General features: G+C 34.7%; 2 protein-coding genes and 1 pseudogene across 2 annotated transcripts in view; 2 read left to right on the top strand and 1 right to left on the bottom strand.

The window, feature by feature from the left end:
- Positions 1–26237, top strand: part of CDC73 (cell division cycle 73) — a 127578-nt gene that overhangs the window by 41406 nt on the left and 59935 nt on the right. The gene's annotated exons all lie outside the window — the stretch shown is intronic.
- On the top strand, positions 11802–11902 carry LOC123627162 (annotated as a pseudogene).
- B3GALT2 (beta-1,3-galactosyltransferase 2) lies at positions 13603–21300 on the bottom strand. Its single transcript, XM_045536354.1, has 2 exons — positions 20674–21300; positions 13603–16261 (listed from the first exon to the last, which is right to left on the bottom strand). The coding sequence occupies exon 2, from the start codon at positions 16135–16137 to the stop codon at positions 14869–14871; it is 1269 nt and encodes a 422-aa protein (XP_045392310.1). The 5' UTR covers positions 16138–16261; positions 20674–21300; the 3' UTR covers positions 13603–14868.

Here is a 26237-nt window from a genome sequence, read left to right on the forward strand (position 1 = left end):
TATTAGTATAGCATGAGAAATGGAATCATTTTAATCAAGCTTATGAGAGTAGCATCTGAAATCAAAAGCTGATTTATTAATTTACAGTGAGAAATGTAATTGCCAAGGGCACTGTATACTCACTCACCTCTATCTAGCACATACATATTGTCCATGTAAAGAAGCTACATTGGAAGTCACAGTTCAGTTGCACAGTGAGCACATAATAAATTATATCCTTTAAATGTTTAATGGTATTAGAGTAGGCTTGTATTTGCATCTCTTCATTAAAGAAAGACCTGTTGTAAGACAAGGGCATCTTTCTCCTTGGGGACTGCCTAGATAGATAAGTTTGTCATCATTTGCCATTGTGACTTCTATTCCTTGTCCTGTCTGACTAATCCCTCTCCAGATGAATATATGGTGTATCATTTCTTTAGATGTGTAGATTGCCAATTCAACTTTAGGATTAACATGTCTTTCTGTTCTCTTTGATTTGTTAAAAGATGATGGTGAAGCAGCCAGCTCTTTTGAATTTGAAATTCATAATGTAGATATCCAAGGGATTTGATTTATCATTAGAGAGGGTAGGAGTCATAGAATGATCTTGCTTCAAGTTTGAACTGTAGTCCTAGGATTAGTTCCATTTAGTTTTGCCGATTTGGAAGGGAAGAGAAGAGCAAGGATTTCCTACTGGATTCTGGAGGTCTGTCTTTCTCTCCCCCCCTCCCTTAGCCCTCTTTCCCCTCTCTCACTCTCCCCCTTTCCTTCTTCCTCCGCCTCCCCACCCTCGTCCTCCCCACCCTTCTTTCTTATGATGAGTTCTTACTGTATTGCCCCGGCTGAATGTGAACTCTTGGGCTCACTTGATCCTCTAGCCTCAGCCTCCTGAGTAGCTGAAACTATAGGCACACACCACCTTGCCTGGCGTAGAAATCACTTATTTCTATCTTTCACTTATTGCAGGTTGATAATCAAATTAGTGAGGCTATTTAAATCTCACCCTCTTGATTAATTCAGTAATTTCAGTGGTACAAAGACACTACAATTTAAGTGTTTTCTTACCATTGTATAAAAGTACTTAAGATTTAGAATGCAGTCAGAATGAGTATAAAACCAAATATAGTTAAAGCACAAATACAGAAGTACTAATAGTTAAAGCACAAATAGAGAAGTACTAATATGAGTACCACTGTAGAAGACTTTATATATAAATAGACATAATCATTTTGTGTTTGGATGAACATTTTACACAGCCTCAGGGTGGCAGCATTAAAAAATTCTACTTTGACATTCATTTGAAAAACTGAAGATATATATATATATACCATAATTACTAAGTATGAGTATTTTAATAAGAATAATTTGTGGATTATAATATAGTTCCCATTTTACTCAGTTGGTTATACTTATATAAATTTCATTTAGTGAAGTTAGCAGAACTATTTTCAGTAATAGGAAAAGTTTCTCCTACTATCTCCTTCTTCCATTTCCCCCTCCATGTATATATGCTTCCCTCCCCCTCCCACATGTACATACAACTGATAAAAAAATGATTGAGGTCTCCACTGGTACATTTAAACTAAGTATGCTGACATTTGTATTTGGTTTGCAATGAAAATCTACCATTTTTATCTGGGCTTTTATTTATTTTCTGCTATATTGATTTTTGGTGTTAGCACATTAAAATAAACAAGCCATCTTTTACCACAGTATGAGATTTACATGTAAGCACTATTTTGCCATATAATTTTAGGTTGAATTCATTAAGAAACAATTATCAAGTTTGTAATAAAAGCTAATTTCCGAAACCATTCAGCTGAATTCTTAAAAACTTAAGTGCGAAATTGTTTTTAATGAGAATACAAAAATGAAGAATCAGATATGAATGAAGATAGGTAATACAGCAGGATTTTTGTATAGTTTGTGTTTCCAGTATTGCCTTACATTTTTTAGTCTACAAGTAATTTAAGAGGGTTTAAGTGTAATTATTTAAATTGTGGATTGGCAAGCATTTTCTTTAAAAGGTCAGACAGGGCCTCACTCTGTTGCCCAGGCTGAGGTGCGGTGGTGGGATCATACCACCTACTGCAGCCTCAAACTCCTGGCCTCAAGCGATCCTCCTGCCTCAGCCTTCCAAAGTGTTGGGATTATAGGTATGAGCTACTACTCCTGGTTGCAGATAGTAAATATTTTAGGATTATTGACCAATAGACAAAATCAAAGAAATTATGTAGTTATTTATGTACTAAGAGATAAATCAAATTTCCATAAAGTTTTAATGACAAATAATATATGATTACAATGTGTAATACTGGTTTGCTGATGAGAAGAATGAAATTTCTTTTTTAAAGGGATAATATTTTGCTTACTTGGGGTTCAAAGTTAGTGTTCCCTATTACCCAAATTAATTGTATGCATCTACTAATGCTGATCTATAATGAGATTTTGTGTATTTCCTCTTTGAAAGAAATAGCTTTTCATACAGATAGGTACTGTTAAATACTATCATTTCATGAGCATGTGTTATTGATTGAGCATATTTGTCACTTGGAAGGCGTTTCTAGACCTCTAGTAGATTATTTTCTTGATATCTGCTTTTTTTTTAGCATGTCATTACATTAGAAACTTATTGTCAGTGGAGGATTAGGTGGAAGTTCTCCAATTGCACAGTTACACGGATTTTAACATAAGGAAATGTCTTTTGCATTTGTATTAAGGTCTGAAGAATGAGGCCTAAACTCTACTTTGGAAAATATGTCCAGTGCTGATTTGTGTGAGAATGGAATTGTCATTTCTTGTTTTAATTTTTGACAACATGGGAGGTATATAAGGTAGCATGAGATTACCTGTAATGCAAACAACTTTAGTTGTCCTCAAAACAACAGTAATAGTTTATTAAACAATCACTGTTTTGTCTTGAAATTTAAGTTGAATTCATTAAAAACAACCATCAAATCTGTAGCAAAATCTAATTTTTAAAGCCATTCAGTGTTTAGTAATAGTGGTTGAGGCTGGATCTTCTCATTCAGAAAAATTTAATCTTGGCCCTGAGCTCAAAAAAAATCGCAGTAACACTTTACTACTAACAAACCATTGAACTTATGTATGGTAGGACACATCAATTATTTCTAACAAAAGTTCGTAGAACTGATGATGGTTAATCTACGAGAGCAAGTAAAGTCACTGTTGATGCTAATGGCTTGGCAGCACATGATAAATAATAGTATTTTCTTCAAAATACCTGCTGATGAATAACTGTAGGCTATAGATGCCTAACATTTTTACAAGCTTGGTAAATTTGTCCATCTAAATGGTTTTCTGCTCACATATTCCCCATTATTTGTTGTAATACATCTTAACAGATTCTACTATGCGGTGTACTTGATGAGTGTTTTCTGAACTACTTTGAAATTATTCTTTCCTATAGTTGTTTCATGTAGAATATTCGTGGGGGCTAATTCCTCAGTCATTTCAAAACATAACATTGACTCCTAAAATAAACAGCTGAGTAGTATTAGTAACATCTGTTAACTCAGCAATAGCCAAAGAAAATTACACAGTCATTTGCCTTGACTTTTGATTGGCATTTGCAATCGCACCCAGTGTCCTCAGCTCTTCAAGCAGTAGTTCTTGATGAAAGGCTAATAGTCTTAAACAAGTTTATTTTCTCTGGATACATTTTTTTGCCTGCTTCATTCAGATAGAACTTATTTAACTCGCATTGGGTAAACTATTTTTCTTACTTGGCTAACAAATGAAGTTCTCAAATTTGCTTTGCAGCCTAATTTTGATTTTTGTGAAGAAATTCTATTGTGATGAGATATTTCATTTTAAACTTCTAATTTTTCTGACCATTGCTCTTCTGTGAGTTGGGAATGTTGTGATGGGTACTTAGTCTGGTAATACTGATATATTTCGTATTCTTTTAGCCCAGTTTTAGTGTCTTTACAGACAGTGCTTTGCCATCTAATTCATTAACAAAATCTGCATTTCACTGTGCCTTAAGAACACAGTACTTTTTTCGTCTTGTTTTGGTATGATATATATTCACTGGCAATTAAAAAATAAAATTCAAACGTCACTGTATGGCAGAACGCATGGCACACAGAATGCTGTGTTTTGCATTCATTCAACAAATGTTTCCTGAGTGCCTGCTGTGTGTGGAATACTGCTATGCTGTAGATCCTGGGGATACAGTGGTAAACAGGAGGGAGGACAAAAATATTAGTGATGTGTGCTTCTTGGAGGATTAAAATAGTGTAAAGCAGTATAACTACATCTTCGTGGTTTGTAGTGTGCCAACCAGCAGTGAGTACCAGCTTTAACACTAGTTCCTATAACAGATATTTAATTCTGCTGTTGTAGTACAAAGGCAGCATAGACAATAGGCAAGTGAATGTGTGTGGTTGCTTTGCAATGAATCTTTGTGGATACTGAAATTTGAATTTCACATAATTTATACATGTCACAAAATTACTTTTTGTTTTTTATATTATCTTGATTTTTTTCAACGGTTTAAAAATGTAAAAACCATTCTTGGGCTGTGGTCATATAAAAACAATTAATGGCCTGTATTTGTCTCACAGCTGTTACTTGCTAATCTCTTGACTTAAATTTTTATCAGTGGATATAGGGAGCAACAATTTTTTCTAATTCAGGTGATCAGTACTTGTTGAATTTTTTGTCTTTAGGAACTGATAGATGAATTTTAGGAAGGATACTATTTAAACACATACATAACTGTTAAGTAAACATAGTAACTTAATATATTTGTAAGAATGAAGACAGTTGCATAATGCCTGTTGCCTGTGTACCATAGTTAAAATTATCTTAGGAGATGTGAGAATATTAAATGAAAATTGTTAATGATGGATTTAGATTTTATACTAAAAGCAGTGAGAAACAGTATTATAGAATATACTTAGTTCTGAAGGAATAAAAGGTTTACAAATAAATCTTTTGTAATTGGGAATGTTTGATTGCTTAAAGTTAATAGGATTTGATTTTTGGTATTTTTTTAAAAGACTATTTCTCATAATGTCATAATGACATTTTTACTAAGGTATCTGCTGGATTGTGACATCATATGATATTTGGGGAACAAAGTTATAAGATGTTTTTGCTTTCTGTGTGTTTGTTTATTTGATTGTTTTTTGGTCAGTCAGCCAGGCTGAGAAAAGAGTGCAGTACAGAGACAAAAAAGCAGTTGATGAGAAAGACTGTAGAGTTAGATGGCAAATTTGGAGCTCAGGATAGTGTAAATGGGCATGGAGAAGAGAGGATCAGCAAACTCACCTCCCTGCAGTTGTAGAACCTGGTTCATCTTCCTACCTTAAATATGTTAGGACCAGAGAGATGTATAGTCCACCTCTTTTCACTTGTGGTCATTTTTTGACAGCCTGGGAACCATCTTGTATGGCCCAGTTCCTTAAGTGTAACCTTCCTTCACCCTCTCATCCAGTGTGTTGGTTTCTACCAGCTGTGAGGACTGCAGTTACCTGGCATTACATCCTTTATGTGTATTTGCAACTACCTAGCTTTCCTGCTCCTCCTACCCTGTGTTCTGAATATAAAGTTCAGGCTCTTCTAAACATAAAGCCTAAACTTAATCAGTACCTGGTAGCTTAAGATTATATGATTGTTGCTCCTAAATTATTGCTATTTCAAATGCCAACATGTACTAATTTGATCAAAGATCTAATTTTCTATTTCCAGACAGCTGATATAATGGGAAAATAGGGTTTTTTTTCTTTGAAATGAATGATGAGTGCCTTTAGACAGAGTGCATACTCATAAAATATGAATAATACCATAGCAAATTTTAAGGATTCTTGTCATCTTCCCTGAACATAATGGAACAGGAAAGAGGAAAATCTCTAGTTAGCTTGCACACTCAAGTCAGGCAACCTGCCATAGGACGTCAGCTCAGAGAAAGGAGCATCGTTCTCTAGTTTGCTGACCGGTAATGCCTCTTTGTAATTGTTTTTTTTCCTTTAGAGGGGCTCCTTTTTGCAAAGCAGCTAGCAAAAGGGGATGCTTTTTTATTTTTGTTTTCTTAATTCCTTAATTATGAAAAATTTCAAACATAAATTAGAGAAAATAGCACGATCTTCCATCTGCCCATCACAGAGATTCTGTAATTACCATTTTTAAACTATTATTCATCTGTTCTACCTCTTCCTTTTTTCCTGAGATATTTTAAAGCAAAATCCAGACATTGTCATTTTGTTACTGCACGCTTTGCATCTCTAAAACGTACAGACTTTTTTTACATAGCCATAGTGCCATTATTGTACACAACAAAATAAACATGTTGATATCATCAAATAGTTCTTTTCCCAGTTTCTTTGATTTTTCTGAAAACTGTTTTTGTAGTTCATTTATTGGAAATAGGACCCAAACAAGCACCATAAGTTGCATTTAGTTGTGGGGTATCTTGTTTCTTTTATTCTAGTTCATAATCTTTTTTGTGCCATGGACCTATTTGGCAGATTGTTGAATCCTATGAATCTTCTCTCTGAATGCTGTTTTTAATGCATAAAATAGAATGCATAAGATAAAGAAAACAGATTACATTGAAGGAAAATTATCCAGATATTTTAAAAATACACATTTATGACATAATTTGTGCTTCTTTACTAATGTATTAAATAACAAGATCTGGTGGCAAATTTGACAAATGCCAAAATTTTAAAGTCTGGTGAGCATACATAATATTTCAAGATATCTGTAACTATTGTAAGGTGATAATGAAAATACCTGATTTCTGTTAGTGACAAAGTCGCAACTATTACTAATATTTCTGTGGCTTGTTTATCTACATTCACGAAGGAAGGAAATGTTAATTTCAGTTAGAGGCCGATGAAAATAAAATTGTATAATTTTTTTTCTCATCAGAATTCAGGGACCTTCTGAATTCTATCCAGAAGTCTGTGATCTTAAGTAAAGGGACACTACTTATTAAGAAAAGTCTTGGTTGCAGTTTTGCTTCACTGCCTTTTTTAAAAAGTTGATTAGTTTTTTCTAATTTCAAAAAATTAAGGGGGGGCCGGGCGCGGTGGCTCACGCCTGTAATCCTAGCACTCTGGGAGGCCGAGGCGGGTGGATCGCTCGAGGTCAGGAGTTCGTGACCAGCCTGAGCAAGACCCCGTCTCTACTAAAAATAGAAACAAATTATCTGGCCAACTAAAATATATATAGAAAAAATTAGCCGGGCATGGTGGCACATGCCTGTAGTCCCAGCTACGCGGGAGGCTGAGGCAGTAGGATCGCTTGAGCCCAGGAGTTTGAGGTAGCTGTGACCTAGGCTGATGCCACGGCACTCACTCTAGCCCAGGCAACAAAGCGAGACTCTGTCTCAAAAAAAAAAAAAAAAAAAATTAAGGGGGTATAAGTGTTTTCGTTACGTGGCTATCTTGTATAATGCTTAAGTTGGGGCTTTTGGTGTGCTTATCACCAGAATAGTGTTCATTGTACCCTTAAGTGTTCATTGTACCCAGTAGGTACGTTTTTAAGTCTACATTAAGTTCTTTGAGGAATCTCCATACTGTGTTCTATAGAGGTTGTACTAATTTGCAGTCCCACCAACAGTATGCATGTAAGTGTTCCTTTCTCTCTGTACCCACACCAGCATATAGTATTTTTTTACTTTTTAATAATGGCCATTCTGGCAAGGGTAAGGTGGTATTGTGGTTTTAATTTGCATTTCCTTGATGATTAGTGACAGTGAGCATTTTTTTCATAGGTTTGTTGGCCATTTGTCTATGTTCTTCCAAAAAACTTCTGTTCATGTCTTTTGCCCACTTTTTAATGGTATTGTTTGCTTTTTTCTTGCTTATTCGTTTGAGTTCTTTGTGGATTCTGGATATTAGTCCTTTGTCAGATGTATAGTTTACAAATATTTTCTCCCATTCTGTAGGTTGTCTGTTAACTCTATTGATTGTTTATTTAGCTCAGAAGCTTTTTAATTTAATTAACTTCCATTTATTTATTTCTGTTGGGCAAAGAAGTTATGACTAAGACCCCAAAGGCAAATATAGCAATCAGTGGCTTTTATCCTTCTAGTTCTCTTTGCCTGGAACATTCTTCTCCTTGCTCTTAATAAGACTGGTTCCTTCTCATAATTCAGATCTCAGTTTAGTGGTCACTTTTTCAGAGACCTTTTTCTTCTAGTAATTTTCTTACTTGTTTTGACTTTCTTTTTTTTTATTAAGAGTCTAAAAGTAGAAACCATGTCCTTTTTGCCTTCCTCCATATCTTCAGAGCTGAGAACAGAGTACTTTGGTATATAGGTGTCACTTGAAAAGTATTTATCAAATGAATCTTAAGCCCATACTATGCATTATATTTTTAGTTACTTCCTGTTCTTGCATGTGTTTAGAGTGATAATTTTATTATCATTGTTATTGATGCTTTGTAATATATAGGTCCTCAGTGCCACTTGACAGTCCTTTTATATGTTGCTTGATGGTTCTTTATTATGTTGTCCCTGGTGAATCAGGTTGTTATACAGTGTTTTCTCTCTTGGTGAATGGCACTGTCATCTCATCAATGTTCAGGCCAGAATCTTGAGTATCATCCTTGCTAGGTACTTCCTCCCTCATCTCCAATAATATCCAGGCATCGTTAAGACCTATAGACCTTACTTCCTAACATCTCTTGGATCCCTTCTCTCCATATCACTATTATACTTGCTCACTACAGAGAGAATTTGATTTGATACTGTAAAAAATTTTCCTTTAAACAAAATAAAAATGCTTTAAACAAAAGCATGAGACTGTTTCATTGAGTCAGATTTTAGTTCGCTGTTCCTCAGTCAGGATTTTTTTTGTTTTTTGCTTTTTAAATCAGTCTTGAGGGAGAGAGACAATAATTTATAATGAGGTAGAAGGTAGGAATTGCATCAAAAGATTAGGTAGAGAGATTAGCCTTAACAAGGAAGAGAATCATTTATGAACCTTGTAGCTGGCCAAGGGTTTTAGGGATTTTGGTATTTATTCTAAGTGCATTGAGAAGCCATTGAAGCAGTGGATGACATGAACAGCTTTGTGGGTTTTTTCTTTTTTGTTTTTACTTTGAAACAGGGTCTTGCTCTGTTGCCCAGGCTGGAGTACAGTGGCATGATAACAGCTCACTGCAGCCTCAAACTCCTGGGTTCAAGTGATCCTCCTGCTTCAGCTCCCAAGTAGCTGGGACTGCAGGTATATGCCTGGCTGTGGTTTGTTTTTCCAGTAGAGATGGGGTCTCGTAGTGTTGCTCAGGCTGGTCTCGAACTCCTGGCCTCAAGTGATCCTACTGCCTTGGCCTCCTAAAGTGCTGGGATTACAGGCGTGAGCCGTTGTGGTTGGCAGCTTTGTGTTTTGACAGAACCATTTTGGCTGTCATATTGGCAACGGATTATGTGGTTATGAGGAAACTGGGTATAAAGGTATTGCAGTAGTTCAAAAGTGAAAGATGCTGTATTAGAGGGGTAAGATGAAGAAAAACAGATAGAGTCCAGTAAGGATCCAGGTCTTTGGGATAGATGGAAGGTGATTCCTGGTATTCCTTTGTGGTCAGTTGACTGGCGTTAGCCATTCACTGAGATGGGGAATGCTGAAAAAGTATTAAATTTGGGAATGAGAGAAGATAACTTGGGTTTATATATATATATATTTTAAATGTACATATACTTATAGACATTCATACAGACATACAAATACAGTTGACTCTCCGTGTCCGTGGGTTCCATGTGGATTCAGCCAACTGTGGATCAAAAATATTAAAAAACAAAAACAAAACCCAAAAACATTTGTACTGAACATGTACAGACTTTTTTGCATGTCATTCCCTAACAGCACAGTATTACAACTATTTACATAGCATTTATATCATATTAGGTATTATAAGCAACCTAGGGATTATTTGAAGCATATGTGAGGATGTACATATGTTATATGCAAACACTATACCATTTTATGTAAGATATTTGAGCATTTGTGAATTTTAGTATCCACGGGGAGTCCTGGAACCAATCCCTCCCAGATAATAAGGAACAACTTTACTTTAAATTAGAAGTTTTACTTATGAACTTTGATTAAAAGCTTTGTTTTATTTTTGTAAAAATCATATTTACTCATCTTTTTTTTTGCCCAGTTATTAGCTTTCTCTCTTAAGTGTATAGGAGTCATTCTCTTACCTCTCTTCTGTCAGGAAAAAGGCTGTAGCTATTTTTTTTTTTTTTTTTTACCTTGTCATGATACAAACAGATCTCTTATAAAGGAGTGCAATTTTAAACAAATTTTAAGCAAACGTGAAACAGTGGGCTAGTTCTTTCTGTTCATTAATTTCTAGGCGCAAACAACATATTACATTGTATCAGGCCCAGACAGTCATCTTTGTGGTTACTTTGGGGATATGTTGGCCTTCTTTCATGGTGGCATGATCTTAGGAACACAAGCCCCAAACTCTTGTTTCCCTGATCTCTTCCCAGTAATAAGGCATTTATTGCAACATAGTCTCAGCTCCATTATGTTGTATACACAAGAGCTTTTTTGCTCTTCTGAGGCTCTCTGTGGATACTGATTATGAACAGATAACAAAATCTTCAGCTGGTCTTTAATAGAGAAGTTGTTCTTGGATCCCTTTGTACCCTGATTTGTTCAGGTGGCACAGCGCACAGAGGGGTGGTCTTACAGAACATTATGGAATCATTGTAGGAGCTAGGAACAATTGTGTGACTGTTTGCTGGTAGTAGGGATTCTGGCCCATTTTAATATTTGATGTACATTTTCTGCCTTCTGGGAGTAATGTCTAAATGCTACATTGACATTCTCTGAGGTATATTAGAAATGTATTTAGATAGGGATTTTGGGGAAAGGAGCTTGTAAAACCTAGATTAATTTAAATAGTTAAATTTCTTAGATAAGCAAGAAAAAAATTTTACCTAAATAAGCTGGATAAATAGGCTTTACCACCTCACAGCTAAACAGTTTGTGAATAACAGTAGGATGAGTAAATGTAGTGCCACTTTTGTCTTTTAAAAATTATCAATTGTGCTTTAAAAGAAGCACATTTTATAATTTCTAAGTGCCACTTGCCTGTGTTTACGGATGTACCTTAGGCCCCTAAGTAGCAAGAGATAATCAGGTAACGCACATGCCTTTCAAAGGTTCTGGTTACCACTTATAAACAACTGAAAAGAAGAGAAAATAACTGGGGGATCAGATATTCTCCCCTTATCCCTGCTCTTTGTTTGCGCCTCAGGTGCCCTTCCAGTGTTGAAAATGGCTACAAAGCCTGGAGGCCCCGGCAAAGGGGAAAGAACAAGCAGAGAATGGGAGAATAGAGGGACGGGCCGGTTTTGCTTAGCTCTTTAGACTTTTTAGCAGCCGTCATATGTGAAATATATAGCAGAACAGCAGAATGATTAAGAACATGATCTTTGAAATGGAAACCTGCAGCTTTACTGGCTGTGTGATCTTAGATATTTAACCTCTCCCATGAATCTTTCTTTTCTATCTCTTAGGGTTGTTTATGAGGATTATGAGATCACATATGTAAAGTGTTTTAATACAGTACTAGGCACACTGCTTACACAGTCAGTAAATTGCTGACTCTGCTGCTGCTGTTATTGGTACTATTTTTGAAGGATTTGCTGGAAATAGATAATAAAATTCCAGTTGAGATTATGTGTGATTATGCTGTATACAATGAAGTGAGGAGAAATCTAAATTATTTGGTTAAATTAGAATTTCATTACTTCAAACCTTGATCAAAATAAGCTAGTGTTATAAGTATTGAAAGTTTTTGGTATTTTCATCTTCTAAAATACCTATTAAGTGCTCACTTCGGCAGCACATATACTAAAATGATACAGAGAATATTAGCATGGCCCCTGCACAAGGATGACATGCACATTCGTGAAGCATTCCATGTTTTTGTATACATAACATAATGAGTGCGATGTGCACCGTCTAGGTGATGGACACCTTGAAGCTCTGATTGGCGGGGGGGGGGGGGCAAGGGCAATATACGTAACCTAAACTTTTGTACCCTCATAATATGCTGAAATAAAAAAAATAAAAATAAATAAAATACCTATTAACACTTTGAGCAAAAAAATTACATAGTTGTTACAGTAATCATTCCTTTTACCAAATGGTAATACTGTCGTTTAATTGTATATTTTTATATATACAAAAACTACATAGTACTGGGATGAAGAAGGCACAATTAACAAATGGTGAGATGTTTAAATACATTATCTTGAGCATTTTGCTCAAGAAATCAACTTGCTTATTGTTGAGAGTGAAAAGTCAAAAATAATAGTACAGTATTTATTTTAAAATAAGGATTTTCAACAGTACTAAGAAACTTTATTTGATTTAGTCCTCTTTGAGGACTCAGAATGTCATAAGGTTATCATTATTTTCCAAGACAGTATTATTAGGAATATAGAAATGATTTTAAATTGATAACTGAGATAGGAGGAATTTAGGTGTCTGTTAAAAAATCTGTTTTTCATAAGTCAACTTTTTTAAACTTGAATTTTTCCAGAAGAAAATTACTATCTTGAAAGATCCTGCACTGTAATCATAATTTGTACAAATAGAGCTTGGGTTCTGTTTCTGTGTACATACCTGTGTACTGTGTACACACACATACACACACGTGTGTGCGGGCACACACTCCTTTTTCTTTTTTTAACTTCTGAAGTATAAATCAGAGAACATTACCCTGAGGGAAGGATTCCTTTTGTCTTTCATCAAACTTACTGATCTAATTTGGTGTTACCCTCTCATGTGTAACTTTTATTTAGTGATTTTGATGTTTCTGTAATCATATAGAATGAGTGAGAAACAGACTTGAACCAAGAACTAGGGTGTGTTACATACCAGCTTTCAGAATTACTGGATGTATGCTAGAATATACATTATTAACATAGAACACTTAGGCTACTGATTTGAGAGTCAGAGAGAAATTGAATGTTAATAGAATTCAACATATTAAATAAGTACTTAAATAGTTTTTTTGATTTTCTGCCTTAACAGATGTTGTAGTTCTGTTCTGGTGTTTTATTCCTTCATAGGAGAATCAAGGATAAAAATGATTATTATTAGAATTAAGATAAACATTCTAATTTAAGATGGATAAATTTACATACTTGTATAGAATCAAAACACTATTTTAGGCCGGGTGTGGTGGCTCACGCCTGTAATCCTAGCACTCTGGGAGGCCAAGGCGGGAGGATCGCTCGAGGTCAGGAGTTCGAGATCACCCTGAGCAAGAGCGAGACCCTGCCTCTACTAAAAATAGAAAGAAATTATCTGACCAACTAAAAATATATATAGAAAAAATTAGCTGGACATGGTGGCGCATGCCTGTAGTCCCAGCCTCTCAGGAGGCTGAGGCAATAGGATCGCTTAAGCCCAGGAGTTTGAGGTTGCTGTGAGCTAGGCTGATGCCACGGCACTCTAGTCCAGGCAACAGAGCGAGACTCTGTCTCAAAACAAACAAACAAACAAACAACAACAACAAAAAACCCTATTTTAAAGTTAGTGGGTTGGTATTTCTTGATTTGAAAATTTATGATGGAGGCAAACAAAATTACTGTGAAAATATTTGTATTATAACACTCAGTAAAGTTTTTTGTTTACCATTTTTTATTAAAAACTTGATAAAAGTGCATTGTATACATTGTTCATCCTAGAATCAAGTGTTCATCAAACATTTGTAGTTTTCCCCCCATCCCTCCCAGAAAGGTTTTTAATTGGTGATGCAGAATATTTGTCATCTACCGAATTAAAAACTGCAGGTTTGTAAACTTGGCACTCAGATAAAGAAATAGGTGCCATAAAATGATTAAGTATTGGCATGTGTACACCTGCTGTCAGGAAATAAACTTCCCGTATGTTGCAGTTTGGCAGACATGCATCTTAGAAATGTATTGAATGAAACTGCACCTGCACCTTTGTCTTTTTTCAGCAGTACAACCTATTTGTGCCTTTAAGTGATTGCTTTTGCATCAGTTATTTTTGTAGATCTACTTGAAGTCAGATATACTTGAAGTTAAATGGTGATGCTCTTTAAAGAGTGCCATGATTGATCTAATTAAATAACTCATTGAAAAACTAGCTTGGCCCTTAACACCAATGAGGAAACAATTTGTCTATTTTGAAACATTTAATAACTTTTTTTATAAAAACTTGAGCCTGAGACACATTAATTTTTTACATTTTATCACATCATGTCAAAATAATTTCCCCCAATATATGAGTATTAATAAAGGAAATTAAAATGAATATCTCAATTACTTTCAAAAAGTAAATACTTTGATGAGAAGTTCATTGATGAAACATCTGAGCTTTATGAATGTATTTATGGAGTAACTCAACTAAATCTTATTGCATGGAATACAGTTTTTAGAACCCTAGAATAGTCAGGTCAGAAAATTTGTCCTTTGCTCAGTTATAAAGTTTCCTTAAAATTGATATTGATGTTTTATTTACACTTAATTATGTATTAAAACAAAAAGCTAAATATAAAATGAAGGGTCTTTTGATTATCTTCATGTTTTAAATTAAAATTTATGTGGAAAATATATGCAAATACATTTTATTGGCCCCTAACATGGGGCTTGAACCATTGATTTATGCATGCTTGTTATTGCATGTTAATACACAGAATCCCCTTATACAGGTTTTTATAGATTCTTTTGGGATACTTTTTTGTTATATAATGTTGTAGTTTTAAGAATTACCTTTTTCAGAAATAAAAAAATAACTTTTTGAATTCCTTTATGTGATGAGTTTTAACTAAAACTTGTCCTACGGATGTAATCAGTTTTAATTATACATGCTTTTAGCAATATTTACAGATTGCACATTTGAAAAAAAGTTGTCTTTTCTAGTGTAGTTTACGGTGGCGATACCTGCCTGCCTTTTCTTTTGCTGCATTGGCACAGGCGTTGTGCTTATTTTGTTGTAAATGGTTCCAGTATTTTATCAGTTCACTAGGCTGGAACTGATGAGAGGTAATTAGGTGGCTGTATTTACAGCTTGAGTAAGAAACTCGCCAGTGATTGAACACAAACTCATTGGGAGGGGGCACAGGATCAATTCTCAACTTGGCAAGACAGATCCCTACATACACATCTTCCAAGTGCAAACGACGGATACCTAAAGAAACTTTAAAAATCTTTTCTGCCAGATCTCCAGAAAAAACATAGCCAGTTCCAGAACAGAAGACAGGGTAGCGTTCGCTTGGGTAGAGGTCTGGTGGCATGTACCACTTGCTGTCTTTGTTTCGATTAGGTGCGTATCCTCTCATTAGGTAACCAGTAAAATAGTTATGTCTAGGAGGCAGGTCTGGCTTCAGTAACTTATGTATTAAATATTCAGTGTTGACAAACATGTCACTGTCAGTTTTCATAACATATGGAATATGTGGACAGTATGTTGCAACCCAGTTCATACCCATTAGTGTTTTAATGGTTAAATTATAGTATGTATCTAAGTATTCTTGTTGAATGATGTCATGATATTGTCTGCTTTCTTCCAGTATTGCACGTTGAAGATAGCCATTTAGCTTAATACTTATGCCCAACAAGAAAATTCGTGTGATTTGGATACCAGGTGCTAGACTTTCATTGCCCCAGGTTTGCCTTATAGCTCTTCTAGCTTCTATTTGTCCAGGCTCTGCAGCTATTAGCAGTATTAAAAAAGGGCTTTTCTCCTGGCATTTTTCAGGCTCATTGATAATGTATTTGAAATGGTAAGAATTTGGATGTCCAGTACCTTTTTCATTGTAAATACTTCCATTGGCACTAAGTGTATTCTCCAGGCCTGTGACTCCTTGTGGTGACAGGTCTGTATTATTAGAGTTAGTTGCTGTTTGAGGCCTCAGAGTTTGAGGGACTGCTTCTTTCCAGATGTTTCGAAGGGAGCTGTGGTTTGTGTCACTTTTTGTAGAACGAAATCCTCGGAAAGTGTAGGTCACAGGGTTTTCTTTGAATCCAGTTCTGCCTGGCAGCCAGTCATGATGATTAAAAAACAAAAACATAGCAAAAAGAAACACTAAAGAAAGTACTCCGATTAGATGGGTACGGAACAGAGACCTTTTGGCATTCCAGGTCATCTTTGCAAAGCAGCAGTGTCTTCTCCTGCACTGAAGCATGTTGTAAATGTCCAGGAGTGGTATAGGAGGTACTGGTGACTGAAAATGTTACCTTCTTCTGAATCAATACTACTCTTTGGCAATCATTTTCTGATTTGCTCACGTCGTATCCCTCGCAGTCATGCTATAAAGATGAAGCATAAAAGTTTACAAAATACCAAATATGACAAAACTGCCTAAAAGGGACTTTGGATGCTCATAAAATTAAGGCAAATACGAATTTCTTAAGCTGTTAAAATATGATAACCCAGGAACAAAATTTATAATTTGTTTCCCATTGGCAGCATAACAACATCACTGAGAACAGGATTAATTTTTTTAACAATATACCTTTGTAGCAAAAGCTTCATTTTAAAGAGATACATTGGATTAATTTTCTTCTACTTATTTCATTGTCTCAGTACTTCCAGTCATTTATACTTTTGACCCAAGTTAAAGATTTAAAAGTTGTATGCATGTAGAAAAGAAAAAGGTTTCTAGATTCCTGAGAAAGGCCACGTAAGAAGGCCTGGAGAGCAGATGGAAATTTTATTGGCATTAATTAAAATTGATTTGACATACCATTGGTGGTATGGTGCACAGTCAGTGGCCTTTTTTGTAAAATGGTCATGTATCAGTTGTGGACAGACGGTGCAAGGTTGACTGTGGCAGAGTTCTGTTAGTCACAGTACACTGCTTGGCATGTTTCCACTGGCCCCTACTGTGTTGAGAAAGTCAATGAGAAGATGCACCTGTCAAAATTAATTTTCAGGGTCCAGTAACTTCAGTGTAGGATTTTTAGACAGTAATTAATGATGAAAATTTTTAAGTACTCTTTTCTAATTTTAACCTTCTGCATGTATGATTCAGGAGATCATTGTCCTTGCTTAGACTTAAAATTGGTTAAAAAATATGGCATGTAATTATTGTTAATTATCTATGGCTTTGGCAGAACACTATCACTTATCTCCGTGTTAGAATTAAACCAAGAACTACCTTGAACAGTCTTTCCAGTTTCCCTACAAAATACAGGTAGTAGCTACTATCATATCCAAGTACTTAACTTTTTAAATTTATTTAAAATGTATTTTTAAATTCTTGAGTTATGTTGTGTTCTAAGAATTTGTTAAATTTTTAGGGCTTCTAATAGCATAACAATTAGTGTTCGAGATTTTAAAAAAGGTTACAGAATATCAGTATGGGAGATTCATGCCACATATGAAGAGCTGGTTATGTTGTCTTGCAACAAGGTTTTCTGTGCATAGCACAAAGTTGTATATGTTTGTTCTGACTTTTTTCTGTTTGTTCTTAGTTTTTCTGGACCAAGGTATGAGGGGTGTGGGTGTAGAGGTGGGCAAAGAGCTGTAGTTTGAATTCCATTAAGAGAAAAAAACATTTGGGAAGAAGGACTAATGAATGTGTCATTTTTAATTTTTTCAACTTTTTATTATGAAAAGCATTTCTTTAAGCAAAAGAAAACAAATTAATTAAGTAATTTTATGCAGGATTATTTGCTTATTTGAAATTACAGTGTATATGTAAATACATGTGTTCATTTAGCCTGTGATATTGAGAGATTCATGGTTAATAAAAAATTTTTTTAACCCTGACATGATATTTAATTAACATGGAAATTTTCATGTAACTGAGTAGTTATAGAGTAAAAATCACATAAATAATGCTAAGTACTTGGAAAATATTGATTGAAAGTGTTACGCATAAATGAATGAAAGTACTATTCTAGTAGCAGCCACTAGGAGGAGCAAGTGGGTGGGAATTTGAACGAATTTCTAACATTTTTATAGTATAGGCACCAGTGTTTGAAAATTTGTAGTTCCTGAGATTACATAGTACTTTCAGAAGTTATAATATTTCTCAAATGTAAAAAATTATTTAATCATTTTGAGAGATACTAACTGTGTGTTTTTAAGTTTGAGATTTAAAAAACATCATCTATTTTGCTATTTATTAGAGTTTATTTACATGAATTTTAATCTCACATTACTATAATGAAGACCAAGGCTATTCACTGTACCAAAAAAACATAGTTTTTCTAGGAGGTAAGCTGCAAATAATACAGCTGAGCATTCTGATTTAGAAACTCATTTTTTCCTTCTTGTACTTGTAAATAGTTGGCCGTTCTGTTTAGACCAGGGAACTATTTTTAAGCTTTCATTTCTGAATGATATATTAGATAAATAATAATGACTCCCCCTCTACCTCATAAAGAGACCGGTAGATGTAAGGGTTATGTGTGTAAATTTAAAAGAAACAAAAGCTGCTTTTTAAATTTATTTGATTATCTGGTCTAAGTATTACAAAGATAAATGTATTAGCTTTCTGTTGATATAATAATGCTTGGAATCTGGTTGAAGTCCAATCATTTAGATTTTTTGAAAGTATAAATCTGATGGTTTAAAAAGCAATAAATATAAGGTCAGATGTTTGAATGACTGAATAAAGGACTAAATAAATGAATGGAAGAAAATAATCATAATTAATAAGTTATTTTTATGAAAGCAGTATATCTGAAGTGATGTCTCTAAAGTATTTCATTGTTACAGAAAACAGCAAATTATTACATATTGTAATCTAACATAAATACATAATTTTGGTCCTAGTTTTTTATAACAATGTGTGGTAGATATGCATCTTAATTAAACTTCATGATATTTGTATGTTTGTAAACATTAAGGTACTGAGGCTAAATGAAGTCTGTGTGTCTAGGCTTTAAAAAATTCTTTATTAAAAGTTTCTCAGGTATTATAATTTTTCTGTTAAAAAGAAAATAAAATTGAAATAACTCTACTTCCTTTTATTAAATGATAAAATTATTGTCTAGTTATTCCCTGTTGTATTTTAATTCTTGAAAATTGAGAACAAGATAAGAAAGTTAAAATATTTTGGTACGCAAAAATACTTCTGCACTTTTTACATTTTCAGAATAGAAATAGCTTTGATTTCTCTCTTATGATTCTTTTATGATAATATTTTCAAGTCATTAATGTATATTTACATCTGAAGTTCATGGGGATATTGTCACTGTAAAATGCTGTTCAGTACACAGAACCACAGTTTTTATCATTGGCTTTTAAAAGTTAATATCTTTTGTCTATTGGAACAGTCCTAGATTTAAGTGATTCTTTAATAGAGAAACTCACACACTTTAGTTTTGAGATGTCTAGCTTATAAAACTGCTGAACTGATGACTTTAACTTTGAGAGATAAAGGTATCAGGAGGTACTTGAGATTTTTACAACCATATATTTTCAATACTGTCTGATTTTAGTATTTAGATTAGAATCAAAATTCATGGTTATGAGTGAGAGCTGATGTTGAGATGTAATAGGGCCTGGTAAACTTGTTCCATCTTGATTTCGGAATGCAGTGCTTACATATGTCTCAAAAATGTTTGTCATTTGCGATTATTAAATAATAAGCTGTTGAATTCTGGGGTGAAACTGAGGAAAAATCAGGATCTTTGATAGGTTTGTAAAATTTTGGAAATACCTTTGATTTCTTGAGCCCTGAGTTGCTATGTTCTAACTATGATTGTTGCTAAAATAGTTTATTTGATTTATCTCTGTCCTGCACACACATATAGTGGCAGCAGTTAGACTACATATTAATGTAGCCTGGAAGTACATTAGCTAGATTTATATTTAATTTTTTGACCTTGTATTGCTGTTTATGGATATTTTTATATCTAAGTATTTTCATATTATGTGTTTGAATTTCACTTTTAAAATGATCACCAGGAACAACCTTAGATATAGTCATTTAGAATCAGTCTGTTACCTAAAATAAAAGCTCAGTATTTCAGATAGTGGAATTTTTAGCAACTATTGGTATCTCTTTGTTGAAAGTTGTATTCATGGACACTGTAATAACATGTGACTCTATTGTGGTGTTATGCATAAACTTACACTGTCTTATGTGATCCTATGCTAATGCTTCCCTTTTAGTATCTTCTTGTAGCTCAGGAATACTTAAAATTTGTTGATACTGTGAGGTTGTATTCATTATCTTTATTTAGGGAGATAGATATTGGAGGTTTTGTTACTGAAAGCTGTTATGTAGTAAGATTTTATTTTAAAAAGACTTTGGAAAAACTCAAGATTATCCGTGATACTATTTAATGTAATTTCACTGCCTTGTCTCTTTTGATAGCCATTTTTAAGAGAGCACTTTAATTTACTAGATGAGGATTCTGAATGACCTAATTTGATAAAGGTTTGCTATGTTTTCTATGAAGGGCTACAGATTTTTTTAAGTTTAATTTCTCAGAGAATCCTTTAAGCACATATTATTATTATTTGCCTTTTCTCTCTTATATGTCTATAATCCAGAATTACTCCAAGGTACATATTTAGCTGAATAAAGCAGTGACAGCTTGTCTTCTGAACAATGACAATTTTAAAAATCATATATAAAGGAACCCTTTCATACTTTCAAGGGCAGTGAACTGTGTAAACTTGTTTATCAGGTATTAGTGCCTCCAGGGCTATAAAAAGGTAACACATTTAAATGAATATCAAACACAAGATAACGACATACCTTTCTTGGTCAGGCCATTTATGTGGAGAGGATCATGCCCACTGAAAATACTTTTGGCACGCCATCACTTCAGCCAAAGAGATGCTATCGAACATGCGCACATCCCCCAACAGTCTGCCTCCTGCGATTGCTTTTCACAGTATCCAAAGTGTCCATCTGTCTGCTTGTCTTCCAGTTACCCTCCTTGTTCATATGGGTCCTAGTCTTCTGAAAATTTCCCTTCCTTTCATTTTCTCTGTCTTTCGTTAAACAAAGGAGCTGTAGTTGTCCGTTCTATTTGGAGCACTGTTGACTCTTCCCGACAGTTGATGCATTGAAGCTTTTTACATCTGCTGTTTTCCTGGCTGGACAATGCAGGGCTGTGTTCTCTTCTCAGTATCCATATTTCTAGTAATAACACTGAGCTGCAATGTAAAGCAGCCAGAGCTAGAATGTAGTGCTTCGATTGTGTTGGAGAAGAATAGGATTTACCTCTCTCTTTCGTTGTTGCTTGGCAGCTGCAGGGAGGATTTTGAGCAGTTTTACTGAGGTTTTAGGCTATAATATGAAATCCACAGTTCCTCAGCTGCTGCACAGGCAGGCAGCAGTTTAAATGTGGGCTTGACAGATGCTCTCTCTGACAGAGCAGAATTTAACGTCACTGCTTGGCTGAATCCCACGTGATTGTTTGCATTCATTTTGACTAAAAATCTAAGGTAGGGAGAAGTGCAGAGATTTTGCTTCCCTGCGATAAATTATATACACTCAGTACAAGTATAATGATGAGTGAATAATATGAAAATGGGATAATTATGAAATGAATGGCTATTTTATTTTTTGTAGTGTATTTCCTTTTTTTACTTTATGCTTAAGCACAGACTCTTAATGTTTTCTGTTAGATGCTGGTTTTCATGTTTCTTATAGGGTATAAGCAATGTAAGCTTTTATATATAAGTTGGTATAATTTAACCCCTTCAGTGCACTCCTCCTCTTGAAGTTTCTTTTTTTCCTCAAATTGCTCTGATTTTACTAACATATAGTTAAGACTCAGACGATTTATCTTTGTAACTTAGACTTTCTCCTATGTTCTGGAGTTTATGTAAATCAGTTGCTGTGGATTGCTTTCCTCACGTGTGATGTGATACAGCCCGTTTCTTTTTTGCTTTTATGTGGTTTCTGGTGTTCTTGAAAGGAGTAAAGATTAGTTTAAATCATTGGCATTTAATTTTTATTTACTTTTCCTATTCTTTAAAATTATATATATTAATAACAGAACTCAAAATAATATAATAGATACAGAACACTTATATAGGATCTTTTTGGTGAGTAATGAGATTTTATTAATTATGTTTACTTACTGTAATGTTTCAAGATGATTTAGTAACTTGCCATGAAGCAGATTTTGTAAGCACTACGTACTCTGAAATCTTTATTAATAAGGCTTCTTTCCTGGGCACTTTGGCACCTTGCTCCATTTTTCCGGCAGAGCATTGGTGCAGGGTGTGTGTGTGTGTGTGTGTGTGTGTGTGTGTGTGTGTGTTTTCTTAAATAGCTATAATTAACAGTTTTTCCTTCGAGACTTTAGGGACAGTAAAGAACTTGTAGAAATTTATGGTTTTGGAGCTTAAGCTATGTTTATAGTTGTACATACTCTTCATCTCATCTGTCTCCCCCAATATTGTCTGTTATTTCAAGTGAGTATAGATTTATCTTTTCTCTAATATTTAAAAAATCTTTATTCTCATATTTTTTCTTTATTTTTAATTCAGTGGTCACTAGCCATGTTCTCATTATATTTTTGAGCTTTGCTGATGAAATGTAATTTGTAGTTTTAGGAACCCCATGACTGTTTTTTAGGAGTATATGTGACTTTCTTAGAAATGTTAGAATGAATATTACGGAAAAAAGAGATACTTTTATAAATGGAAACTAAGGCCTAGAGCTTTGACTTTTTCTAGTTAAGTTTGAAGGAGAGGACTAAAACTCAGATTTCTTAGCTTAAGTCCCTGTATACACTCATACTACAATGCTCACAGAGTAACGCTTAAGAATCTACTTAAAATAATTTATTTTCCAAAAGTACACGTGGATTTTTGTAGATCAGTATTTATTTATTGGTGATTCCTTATATAGGATTTGACTATGAAGCTAGCAGCAGTGACTGTTTATTGTTTACCCAAAATCAGATTGTGTACCTAAGCCTACCTGTAAGTGACTTTTTCCTTAAAATAATTTTATTATTGTAATACCCATTTAAAAGATGAAGAACCATTAAATGGAGTTGTTAAATAATTAGCCCAAATATCAGCTAAATAGTGATGAGAAAGAGGCCAAGTTGGGAATTAAAACAACATTAAGTTCTTATCCTCTGTTCTTAAACATTGTAGTACATGGCACTGCTGGGGAAATTGAGGGAATTTTTCTTTTTGGTAACACTGGTATAACATACCCAGGAATCATAAATAGAATTATTAATATAAATGGATGTTTATATTTTCACTTTATTCGCCTTTATAAGCAAATATATATTGGTCAGTTACTGTCTGTTAACGTTTGCATTTTAAGCACAGCTTATTAAATGTTGGGGATATAAAGATGATTTAGACACATTCCCTACCCCTTTATCCAGGGAGGGATAAAACAATTATTTTTACCAATTCTTTTGATTGGACTTTATTTTTTTTGATGCCCCACTGGGTTTATTACGGATCTTGATATATTAAGAGAGTTCTGTGGATAACCCATTCATTAGTGGTTCCCTCCAGTATTGGTTTGAACCCCTGAGTTTCCAGTGGGTTTTTCTTACCTATGCTTGCTATGGGGCAAGTGTTTATACAGCAAGAGACTTCTAAAGATTGCTAACAAAAGCTGCCTGTGTACTTAACTAGAATTTAAACTCCTAAGTATACTTAACTAGAATTTAAACTCCTAAGTATACTGCAACCTATTTTTTAAGTTTAAGCTGGTTAAGAACTTTACATAAAAGTACAGAATAACAGAGCAGACATGAGATAAAAGTTCCTTTAGTGACTTTTTCTAGCAACCTACATGTTTCCAGTCAAGAGAAACTGTAAAAATCTTATGACAGGCAAGCTTGTAGAAGTTCTTCCTTTAGTCTGGTTTCTTTTAACATTTGAATTCTATGGTTAAACTAACTCAGTAAATGTGACAGGTCTCTTTGTCAGACCCAGCAAACTGGCAGCTATTTTGTTAAGTTTTATAGTTATAAATGGCTTGTAATTGTTACCTGAATAGTCTGTTTTTAATCTTACAACACAGTCCCTGGGGGAAAAGAGGTAGCCATTACTGTAAATATTGTGGCTCTAGAACTCTAGGCTAATTTTAGGATTTTCTTGGGCATATCTAGAATAGCCCTTAAGTAGCCAGAATTTAAGGACAGAATTTGCAAGGCCTCCTAATTCTCAGTTTTTACTGGGTATAGAAATAATTACTATTTTATTCATATAGCTAATTGTTTCTGAACGATTATTACATGATGAATCAGATGTAAATTTTCTGTTTCAGTACTCACTAATAGTCACTCATAGGGTTATATCATCTACTTATATATGTATATAAATTCAACTATATGTCTGTGGTAAAAAGATTGCAAGAGAAGCCGGGCACGGTGGCTCACGCCTGTAATCCTAGCTCTCTGGGAGGCCGAGGCGGGTGGATCACTCAAGGTCAGGAGTTCGAGACCAGCCTGAGCGAGACCCCGTCTCTACTAAAAATAGAAGTAAAAATTATCTGGACAACTAAAAATATATATGCAAAAAATTAGCCAGGCTTGGTGGCGCATGCCTGTGGCCCCCCTACTCGGGAGGCTGAGGCAGTAGAATCGCTTAAGCCCAGGAGTTTGAGGTTGCTGTGAGCTAGGCTGATGCCACGGCACTCACTCTAGCCCGGGCAACACAGCGAGACTCTGTCTCAAAAAAAAAAAAAAAATGCAAGAGAAAGAGGTAGGGGGTGAACACTTCTACTCGGGCGGATGATTTCTATTTAATGGGAATAAACATGAGAAGGGAACTGTAAATCTGGTCTTACCTACATTGGTCCCCATGCCTGTTTGTGCTTTAGTATGAGTAATTGGCTCCCGAATTCATTTATTTCAGCTAGTGCTCACCACGAGACCTAGCTGTCTTTTCCAATGCTGAGCAAAAATCTTAATGTTGTGGGTCAGGTGTAATTTCTACCATACCACTCTGAAAACTGTCATTTGACACAGTTATTTAGAGAACAATTTTAGTTTCATTGAGGTCACTAAACAATTTTGCACAGTAATGTAATGTTTGTCTGGAGTTTATCTCTCCTGACTGTTTTGATTTAAAACCAGATGCAGGCTTTTTCATTACATCTGGAAAAATGGCTTATTTTGGTTATTAAATGTTAATAAATAGTTTTTCCTTTTTGAAGAAAAATGTTTATTAAAAGATTATGATTTTCCTCTGAAGTCAATAGATAATTTGTGAACCAGTTTAATGTTTCTGTGAATTTAATTAGCCTGAGTGCAAATTAGCAATCTCAGAATGGCCACAAGTGTCAGTGTTTGCCTGCCTTACTTTTCTCCTCCAGTTTTTACCAAGTTGTGCAGCAGATACTCACGTTGTTTTAAGAATTTCTTTTGACTTGAAAACAAAGCTAAATTTAACTGTCTCTTTCAGGACCAATTATAGACACCTTAATCCATGGAAACTCTTAACAGTAAGCATTTAAAATCAGCAGTAATTTGGCAAAATACTTTATTAACTTGTATATTCTTTGGTTTCTGTGTAGCATAGCTATTTCAGTCAGGAACATTCTTGGTTCGAGATGTGGTTCTCAATGAGGGTAGTATTGGAGGTAGTAGTACTGCTTTTAAGGAAGTATTCTAGAAGTTTGTGAGGGTGTTTCTGGTTACCAGAATGATTGAGGGGCATTTAGTGAGTGAGGCCAGGGAAGGTAGTAGTCCTGTATGTGGTTTGTGGGACCGTCTTTGTAAACAAAGACTAGTTCTGTGTTCTGCAGGACTTCTGACTTTCCTGTTGGATATCTGTATGGGTGAAAGACCTTTATAATTAAGTGAATGTAAAACATAATTGGAATATAAAGTATATTTTGCACAGTTTTAACATGCACTAAATTCTTTAAGAATGTAAAACTACAGTGTACATTGAGGGAAGCTTATACTTTACTTTGTTCTGAACTTGGCCCGTAGTGTGCCATTTTAGAAACCAAATGATGTTCATGGTAATTAAATCACCAATACAGTATACTAGTCTGTGGGCATTTGTAATTATTGTATTCACTGTGACTTTATGTGTAGGTAATTAGCATCTGGTTAGTTCATTATGTCTCTTTTTTTTTTTTTTTTGAGACAGAGTCTCGCTTTGTTGCCCGGGCTAGAGTGAGTGCCATGGCATCAGCCTAGCTCACAGCAACCTCAAACTCCTGGGCTTAAGCGATCCTCCTGCCTCAGCCTCCCGAGTAGCTGGGACTACAGGCATGCGCCACCGTGCCCAGCTAATTTTTTCTATATAGATTTTTAGCTGTCCAAATCATTTCTTTCTATTTTTGGTAGAGACGGGGTCTCACTCTTGCTCAGG

The sequence above is a fragment of the Lemur catta genome, chromosome 23 (assembly GCF_020740605.2).
Source record: "Lemur catta isolate mLemCat1 chromosome 23, mLemCat1.pri, whole genome shotgun sequence".
Classification (NCBI taxonomy): domain Eukaryota; kingdom Metazoa; phylum Chordata; class Mammalia; order Primates; family Lemuridae; genus Lemur; species Lemur catta.

Coding starts and splice junctions, on each gene's coding strand:
- B3GALT2 (XM_045536354.1), bottom strand. CDS start 16,137: ATGCTTCAGTGCAGGAGAAGACACTGCTGCTTTGCAAAGATGACCTGG.